We start from the raw sequence: 10,034 nt of genomic DNA on the forward strand, positions 1-10,034 counted from the left end.
GCCCTGAGAGGGAGAGCTGGGGGCTGCGAGGGTCGCGGGCCGCGGGGGAGGGTGCTGCGGGTGTGCGGCGGATACCTGCTCGCTTCGTGCCTCTCCTTCGCACGCTGAGGGGCCGGAGAGTTGCATAGTTTTCTCGGGGGCTGGAGGGTGTCCCGTTCAGCCCTCATACGCATCTGGGTGAAAAGCGTCCCGTCCCTGCTAGTCCCTTTTTGCAGGCGGTCGTTGCAGTGAATGACAGCTTCGATGTAAACCTGATTTTTCATGTGCTTGCATGTTTTTAGTGAGGACTGAAACGGCTAAGTATTGATGTGATAAACAAGGTTGTCAGGAGACTTTAATTTATACACCCCACATAAAATGTGATATATGTTTTACTTCTTAAACAGCTGGTTTTTGTCCACAGTTTAGGAGGTAGTAGAGAATGTCCTTTCGTGGACGAGGAGGTGGAGGAGGAAGAGGAGGTGGCTTCAGTCGTGGAGGAGGTGGCGGTGACAGAGGTGGCTTTAATCGTGGTGGACGAGGGGGCTTTGGACGGGGAGGTGGACGAGGAGGCTTCAGCAGAGGCGGATATGACCAGGGGCCTCCAGAAAGGGTAGTTTGTAAGTTAAATGAAGATAATATATTTCTTTCACTCAGAATGACTGCTCCAGATCTTTAGCTTGTTTGTTCTCTATTTCAGTATTGGGAGAGTTCATGCATCCGTGTGAAGATGACATTGTTTGTAAATGTAGACGGGGAGGTGGACGAGGAGGCTTCAGCAGAGGCGGATATGACCAGGGGCCTCCAGAAAGGGTAGTTTGTAAGTTAAATGAAGATAATATATTTCTTTCACTCAGAATGACTGCTCCAGATCTTTAGCTTGTTTGTTCTCTATTTCAGTATTGGGAGAGTTCATGCATCCGTGTGAAGATGACATTGTTTGTAAATGTAAAACAGAAGAAAACAAGGTGCCTTATTTCAATGCCCCAGTGTACTTGGATAACAAGGAACAGATTGGCAAAGTGGATGAAATCTTCGGACAGCTTAGAGATTTTGTATCCTTCAAAAACAAAAAAGTATGATGAATGATATTTGTTTTTTAAAAGCTGATTATTGACTGGAATTTCAGTAGGATTTTAAAATAGTTCAAGGCTTGGCTACCAATTAGATGTGAACAGTCACAAGTCTGGCTGCAGCAGTTGGTGTCAGTAGGTGCCTCATTCACATTAAGTGTCTGTCTTAAAGCTTTTTCAATATGACAGAGTACCTTACATCAGGCAGAGGTTTTCAGTCAGTCCCAGTACTGGCAGATATCTTTTTGATCCATGGTGGTTCAAGATGTTACTTTTTCTAGGTATCGGACCAAATTTTCTGGTATAGGTTACTCACCTGTAACAGAGCTGGGAGACCTTGCTCACTTTCCAGCTTATTACTTAATTATGAAGGTGAGTTCCTGCTAGGATGTCCTCAAAATCAAGTTTTCTGAGACAGAGGCACTGGGCCCATTTTGTTGTCACTGCCAGATTGACAGAATCTGTGGCAAAAGTGGAACAACGGGGGAAATAACCCTGTAACATGGCAGCAAGACTTAGCCTGTGTTGGTTTGTTGAGCATCAGTAGCTAGTTGCATGTGTTTTCCTCTCCCACATTAAACATGAAGCAAAATGTGCAGCTTTAAGTCACTGTCATGCTCTACATTTATTAACTTGCAGACTTACTTTTTGTATCAGATTTACTTGAATTTCAAAAACTTGTTTTCTTCCTACAGTAACATAATAAAAAAAGTGTTACTGCGTTTTACACCTCCTTGTTTCCTCATTTAATCTTGAGTTTTAATTAGGCAGAGTTAGCCAGCAGCTCTTTTTGTTCTTAGGAACTGTGTACCAAGGTCTTTTCATACTGGAGAGCCAAAGGATTGGAACAAGACAGCATGTGGGGTTAGAGAGTGTCTGCCACCTCACTGCAGGATGAGGCTGGGCATGTGGTTGGTCCAGCAGTTCCTGTGGGCTCTTATCTTTCCACAGCCAGGCAGTTGTACCTCCCAGCAGCAGCAGCACTAGCGGAGCCCCTGCGGCATCTAAATTGTTCCAGATAAGCTTTGATGTCAACCTAAGGCTAAAGGCGAGCTATCTGCCTTGCTACACAAATTTGGTTTTTTACAATTTTATGTTTTTATGTACTCTTTCCAATGGTTTGTTCTTCCTTATGCCGTAATACGTGGAAGGAAAAAAAAAATTATCATAAAATAGCATGTTTGTCGCTATGGAAAAACTTGATCTAGTTTCTCCTGATCTTTTGCTTGTATTTTTTCATTTGCGGTGGTGATGTTTAGCTTAATTTATAAAATAGTAATTTAGAAAATGTCTGAATGTGCCTTTCATATAATAATCAAAATCACAATTTCTAATATTTTATTCCTGTTATGTTCCTTAAAGAAACTAACAGTATTTTTCAGTGAAGCTGTCAGAGAACATGAAAGCCTCTTCATTTAAGAAAATGCAAAAGGTTAGCCAATCTCAGTAACATAATTCTACTGCATGCCATGAGTTAGATAAATCTACTCCGTATCGTCAGATAATAAAAGCTTTCTTAAGTTTTTAACTTTAGAAGCTAGTTGTCCTTTGTAAACACAAATATTCATTTCCTCTTCCTTTTCACTTTTGTCTCTGCCATGTTTTTCCTTCTACCCACCCTGCAAAAAAAGATGTAAGAAATAAAACTCACACAAATGTAACCTATATTTTAGTAATTTTATAACCGAGATTATTTCTTACTTGATCCTTTTGCAGAGGATAATTTGACATAAAGGGTTAAGACCAAATTGTGGATATTTGTAAAAGGGGATATTAATGTACTCTTTAGCCTTGGTATTTTCAAAGGCTAATGGAACTCTTTTCCTACAGTTTTACATTGATCCAGCAAAGCTGCTACCCCTTCAAAGATTTTTGCCAAGGCCACCCGGAGAAAAAGGTGCTCCCAGAGGAGGTGGTAGAGGAGGACGTGGTGGTGGACGTGGAGGAGGAAGAGGCGGTGGTAGAGGTAAGATCCCAAGAATGGAAGCGGCAACACGCCGGGTTCTTTTGGAGTGGGTTGGGTTGTTTGGTGGTTTTTTTGTTTGGGCTTTTTTTTTTTTTGGTAAAGCTGCAGTTGAGTACTTGAATATCAACAGGTGTATTGCAAAGAAAAATGTGTGTATTTCTGTTTGATAACTCAATGGAAGAGACAGTGATGTCTTGGCGTTAGGAAGACATAGGCTTCTGCAGCTAGCTAAATAACGGCTCCAAAGCACAGGGAGGAGAGTTTGCTGATTTGTAACATGCAGAAAGTGGGACTACTAAGCAAATTTGTTGTACAAGGTTGTAGATAGTATACCCTCAAAACTGTCAATGAAAGCTGTATTTTTAGTAACTTCTAAAAATCTGGTTTGGAGAAAATACTTGAAATGCAGCATCTGAGGGAGGGGCGAATGACCCAGTAGATCTCATCCTTTGCTTTTTAAACATCATCTGTGATGTTCTTCTCAATTAAAGCTGAGGTTAATTTTTTCGTACATCACAGTTTTTTCCCTCTTCTCCATACTCAGCCTGTTTCTGTGCAGCAGGGCACAAGTGTTTTAAAGTTGGGGGTTTTTGTGTGTGTGTATTTTAATGTTCTGTTGAGTTGTAATTAATTAATACTCCTCCTCTGGAGACACTCAAAACCCACCTGGACGTGCTTCTGTGTGACCTAGTCTAGGTGGTCCTGCTCTGGCAGGGGGGTTGGACTGGATGATCTTTTGAGGTCCATTCCAACCTCTAATATTCTGTGATTCTGTGAATACATAATTATTAATTTGTTAATTATTAATAGTTGTTATTAATTTTTGCTCTCATGAAAGAGGTTCATAATGGAGTTTTGTGAGTGTCTTTAGTATTTTGGACATTGTACATCAGATATTAAACAATACCTGAAGTGCTGCAGATGGTCCCTAGAAGAGACGTGATACCAGTAATTGACCTAGTAACTGTCCAGCAATGGAGAGCTTCTGGTTTTTTGTTCTTGTCCCTTCAGAAGCTTTCAGTGAACTAAGTTGTTATGCATAACAAAGAATTTCTATGCTCCTCAAAGTGTAATTTCTTTCCTGTGTTTAGGAGGATTTGGAGGAGGAAGAGGTGGAGGAAGAGGAGGAGGATTCAGAGGAGGAAGAGGTGGAGGAGGAGGATTCAGAGGAGGAAGAGGCGGTGGTGGAGGCTTTCGAGGTGAGTGTATGATTTTTACATTTCAGTAATAAGAATGGCTCCTGATTTCTAAAGCTTGTAAACACTAAACAGAATGTTGTATTTTTTCATCTGTTGCAGATGTTTATAGATTTATGCAAAAAGTTTCTGTGCATCACAGTAACTAGCTTCAACTGAAGCACAGTATTTTGCATTTTTTTTTTGATGCTTGTGTGAGACCATGCTAGTTTTTGCATTCATCTGTGGGAACAGATAATAATGATAAATTATTTTATTCTATCAACTTGTTCAGTGTTTTGTGTATAATTTATTTGCTTCCAATGCATCTAAGATGTGAAATATTTAGTGTATTTTTCTTTGCTCTTAAAATAGGAAGAGGACATTAAAAATGGATCCACGAATGTCTCCCCGCTGTCTTACAGTATCACCTGCAGAAGTGAAGAACACAGAAACAACATTGTAAAGGACCCTGAAGAAGTTCTTTTTATAGAGAACTTGAAGCTGTAAAATGACAATTATTTTTCCACTTAATGACTCTCGATCAACACTTGAGGAGAGCATAGTCTCAGGCAAAGGACTGAAGACTGCTCACAATATACTTGAACTTTAACTAAGCCAGGATTCAATGGTATTCTTAAACTGTTTTATGACAAGTGAGATAGTCAATGCTTGACTTCCTGTTGGAGTTTGGAGTAAACAGTCAGTTGAAATGCTTTTTAAAAACTGCCTACGGGTTTGCTGCATGCACATTTGTCAGTGTGAACCTGTTACCTATGTGTGACTGATCCCTAGTTGTCATCCTCTTTTATATTGAATCTTCCAGGTTGCTCTAAAGTTGGTGTGCCATTTAAACAACCTTTGTGAATCTTTTTTCACAAACTAAACTAAATTTTTGTGTCGATAAAATGTTTTTATACTGTATAATAATACTGTATAAAAGGAAAGGAAGGTGGCAAAGGATATTTTGTGGGTTTTTTTCTATATAAATCTCAATGAAATACAAAGGCATTAAGACGTATTCTTCTTAAAGCTGTTATCTAATGAGTAAGACAAGGTTAATACTATTCTTAAGTTACCTAATTGTATTTAATTACCCTGTTATTAAAATTACTGAGGGTTTTCAACTGCTCCCACCTTCCCCTTTAGCATGTTTCTCTTGATGTTTTGATGTCCTGGCACCATACCTCTGTGGTGCTCTGAGCTTCTGTAGGGCTAAAATTGGATAGCCCATCATAGGGCTCCTCTGCACACAGTGCTTTCAGTTCAGTATTGCTTAAAAAGGCATGAAAAAGCCTGCATGAGTCTTTGGTCTCTTTAACTGGGGATTGTTGAAAACTAGTAACTTCTTAGGAATGGAGAGTGCCTCTCTGTTCCTTAAATCTGAAAATTAGAAGAGTAGAATTTCCCTAGATTTCATCTGGAGTCGGGAATCCATCCACAGACCTTCATACCAAACACTTCTGAGAAGAGAATAGTCCACATGAAAGTATTTTGAACATCTCGTTCAATGTGGAAAGAAGTACATTTCAGAAATGATCATACTGTTACAGTTTTTAATTAATGAATGCGGTAACAGACAAATGAGTTATATGAGCCTTCTGCCTAACAAAGAGAAACAGGTAATTTAGCACAAGGACTGGACAGATATGGGTCGTTTTAACCAACCTGTTTGAATGATCTCTGGAACAAAACTTGAAACAAGGCAGTGAAACAAATGTTGAAGAATTCTATTAAGTCTGAACATATGCTGCATAGGATAATAGATAAAAATGTTCTTCAGCTAAAAAAAGCCCACAAAAATTTGGAATTTCTGCTAGATCTGCTTTTGTGAGAAGAAAGTGAGTCTACTGTTCAACTGCAGCTCAATTGAGAGTTGAGGGATACCAGTTACTTTCCTGGTATTGCTGCAGACTTAAGTTCAACAGGTCAGTTAAATCCAGACCTGTGAAAAGGTTTAGGCTTTTGTTGCTGTGTATTGCTAGGCCTAAGTGACTTAGGGCTCTGACTTGAGTCATTGTAGAATTGTCCTTTATCTAGACAAAATCCTATGCATGTTGCATCTCTGGCATACCACATTGCACTTGAACAATACCAACCTGCAGTGAAGCTGGGATTACTTTGTCATATTTGTAATTTCATCCTCTGCTGTGCTGTATTTCTTCAGTGATGCTTCAGTAACTAGTGGGTAGCTGACTTTCCTTATTCTTACTCTTTCCTTATATTTCCTTATCTTTCCTTATTCTTCTGGCTTTGGAACACTAACATAACACAGTCCTCATTCTTGTACTCTAATTCTGTTTTGCCGTTATTTCTGATGTTTTCGGGACATTCTTTTTCCCAGGATATCAGAAGACTGTGCTGCCATCACCTTTGAATTGTATGATGTGATACCTGATGTTTCAGTTGTATGAAGTATCATGTTGCAGCCTAGGACAAGAAGTGTATGCTTTGAATCTCACAGCAGATGGAGCACTGAGCCAGCCTGAAGCTGTTGCATAGCCAAAGCAAAAACTTAGACATCTGTGTGTGGAGGGGTTAAAGAACAATATCCATTTCAGCTCTAGAGGGAAGATTATAGGGAACTGGATTGCAGTCCCAGCTCTGCAGTCCCAGCTGGTGTGCTCTGCTCACAGAGGCAATGTTGGATGGGATTAACACAACTTTACAGAGAATATTTATAATCTTAGACCTTTGTGGAGGTTCTAGGATGTTCAGAAGCTGATGGAGGAGCCTCTTTAGTGATTGGGTGTGAAATGAGCTGTCCTATGAGGCAGCAGTGTCTGGACAATATCTGCCATGTGGTGATACTTGGTTTTTTATGTTTTTTGTGTGTGTGTGTTTTGGTTTGTTTGGGGTTTTTTGTTTGGTTTGTTGTTGCTGTTGTTGTTTGTTTTTACCTTCCCCAAAATTGTGTTTGGTTGTGGCAAGGTCCATCTAGTCCCTCCTCTGCTTTGTCTTTTCTGTGCCATGGTCTGACCCTGCCCTCCTAATGCAAGTAGCTGCTAACTGTAATAGATAAAAAAATGAAAAAAATAAGATGACATGTCTTGTCTATAGTGTAATGCTGCAATGAACTAAAATACAGGCTCTCTAATTTTACATCACTCCTTCCTCTGTCTTGAACTTTTTATTCATATCCTATCTGTGATTCTGTCACTGTGTTGTTTCTAGTAATATATGTGCTTACAGATACCGTAGGCTTTTTCTGCAGAGACTAGAAAAGGTGGGCTTACCAGCGCCCTGACAGAAATAGGTATATTGGCAGGAATGGGAAGATTCAGGTAGCTGCAGTGTCTGGTGGGAAAAGAAACTCACAGTGCAGTCTGAAGTGAGGCAGGTGGGGGGAAGTATTAGGGGCAGGGCAGGCTCTTGATGACAGTTTGGTGTTCCTTGGATTTCCCCTCACTGGCAGCCTTTGGGGCTGGGCCACCTAGAGATCTCACCTGCCACCTGCTCCAGCAGCGCAGAGGGGTTCGCTGTCCTGCAGTACTCTTTTGAACCTCAGGAAGAAGGTAGGCTTCAGTGCACTCCACAGTGCTTGACTCCCCACCCAGGACACAGCAGCAGTGGTGTCGCCTACCTGTCTCCTTGTCCACTTGTCAGTGTCTGCATGCGCTCACTGTTGGCAAAGGCAGAGCATTTCACAACCAAGTCCTGTTTTCAAAATGTGTTCACAAGTGAATGCGTTAGCCACTGCAGTATTTGACCCAGACTTAGGGTCTGACTTTCAGCTGATTTTGAAAATGACAGCTGGTAAATCACTAGGATCAGATTGCTTAAAGGTATTTAGAAGACCTTCAGCCTTTTGTCCTTGCCACACTAAATTTCTGATTTTATATTTTTTTCTATGCAGGATCTAAATTCTTGCTAAATGGAGGGTTGCACGTGGAGGGGTATTGTAAAGCTGAAGTTGTTACCCACTGAGAATGGCCCCTGCATTCCTTTTTGGAGGGATGTTTTTGTCCCTGTGCTTTGTGTAGTTGCTGGGATAGGACGATTCCATGTAGTTTGTAGATTTGTTATGTTACTTTGAGAGAGAAATTTGATGAAGTGCAGAAAATAATTGTGATGCTTTAACATATGTCTGCAGCACTGGCTGTTGTAGGACAATAAGGATTTTCTGTAGCACTGATACAAAGTTACAGACATTAGCCCGAAGCAGTGCTGGATAGTCGCATGCATACTGGTGCAAAGTTATTTGCAGTTGCACAAAACATTGTCTTGGAAAGAAACAGTGTTAAAAGCATAGCTACTGCATGAAGTATGGCAAGTAAAAAGCTTTGTGGAATCACATTTTTAGGGCGTTTTCTTCAGTTAGCTGAAAATCACTGACGCCAAACTTTTCTAATCAACAGTATAAATCTAGCAAAAGTCTCTGTGAGGGAGGGAAAAAAGTAATTTATTAATTTGTTTTCCATTGGGTTTATACCATTTGCATCTGTTTGTGAAAATATGACTAAAGGGAAGTTCTGCCTTACAGAGCCTTCTAGTGTGATGTCCTTCATAAACGTGAGAGGGTTTGGTTTTGGTTTGGGGTTTTTTTTAGTGCAATTACCATTGAAAATAGGAGAGAAGTGTTGGTTTTATTTTTAATTGTTTTTTTTATGCAAATGGTATGTTTCTCTAGTCTCATCACTTGTGGATTGAAATATACTTTACACATAACTCAGTTAATGTCTGGAATCCTATCTGAATAAAAATAGTAATGCTTTGCTTTTCTGAGACATTCAGTGTTGCAAGGTCTGACTTGTGTGGAAGCTGCAAGATCCGAGTTGCTTTTGAAAATCTTGCCAAAGTTTCAGAGGAGGAAAGCAGAGGTATCAAATTATCACTATGCTTTTATCTTTCAAGGCAGGATTATGGGTCATTAGGGAAGTGGCTTTGTTGCCAAACAGATCATTCCTTTCGGAACCCTCCCACCTTGTTCCTACCTAATCCTCTTCTGACAGAAAAAATACCATAATAATGCAAGTACCCTGAGAACTGGAAGAGTGGAGATCTGTGACATTAAAGAAAATGTTTGCTAGTAGAACTGTGACACATGGTTGTATGTAGTAATGGTGACTAAATGTCATGACTGCACAAGTTTTATAGAAAAATTTTCTTACATTTACATTAAAATGGGTGAAAGATGCAGGATATCCGTTTTGGAAAGCTGAGGAGTAGGAGGCAATGCTCTATGAGTATTTCATGGGTTAGAGGAGTTGTTCAGTTGTTCTTGTGTATGGGATGGCTGTATTCCTCAAGACTGCCTGTGCATCTGCACCATCATTGCTACTCCGAAGACACAGCCCTAGCCTGGGGGCCTGCTTGAGCTGCCTGTGAACTACATACAGCTGAAGAACCATTGCCTGCTCATCCTTCTCACTTTTATGCCCAGTATGAGTACAAAACTGGAGGCTAAAACGTGTGAAGGGGAACTGGTGGGAAATGCCTTCTTTGATTGCTGTTACTGATCCTGTATATAAGCTTTTTGAGCAAGGGTTTATTGCAGCTGACATATATATTGGATTTTGTAAAAGGTCTTTCCTTTGGTGTGCTACTACCTCATCACTGAAGAAAATCTGAGCTTCTGTTGCTCAAGGCTCTGGAAGAAGCCTAATAATTTTCTGCCCAGTAATATGCTTTGGAAAATTTACCTGAAGTAAACTGACGTGTGTGTTTGGGAGAGGGAGGGTGTTCAGATTTGTAAGGTATGTTCAATAACTGTTTTCTGCAGACCAGAGTATTTTAGAAATGTAGCAACTGAGTTTTCTGAAAGTCATGCTTCACTTGAGAGAATACTGGACTGTGTTCTTGTGACTCTGTCAGCTTGAGAGTTTCAATCAAACTAAGACT

The 10,034-nt window shown here is 40.2% G+C and overlaps 1 protein-coding gene across 1 annotated transcript; it reads left to right on the forward strand.

The window, feature by feature from the left end:
• The first annotated feature begins 421 nt into the window (after positions 1 to 421).
• On the forward strand, positions 422 to 5,060 carry GAR1 (GAR1 ribonucleoprotein). The gene is made up of 6 exons (XM_010180556.1): positions 422 to 599; positions 880 to 1,034; positions 2,425 to 2,484; positions 2,883 to 3,018; positions 4,110 to 4,217; positions 5,020 to 5,060. The coding sequence occupies exons 1-6, from the start codon at positions 422 to 424 to the stop codon at positions 5,058 to 5,060; spliced, it is 678 nt and encodes a 225-aa protein (XP_010178858.1).
• Positions 5,061 to 10,034: the final 4,974 nt, after the last annotated feature.

Source organism: Mesitornis unicolor, unplaced genomic scaffold, assembly GCF_000695765.1.
Source record: "Mesitornis unicolor isolate BGI_N332 unplaced genomic scaffold, ASM69576v1 scaffold23093, whole genome shotgun sequence".
In the NCBI taxonomy this organism is placed as follows: Eukaryota; Metazoa; Chordata; class Aves; order Mesitornithiformes; family Mesitornithidae; genus Mesitornis; species Mesitornis unicolor.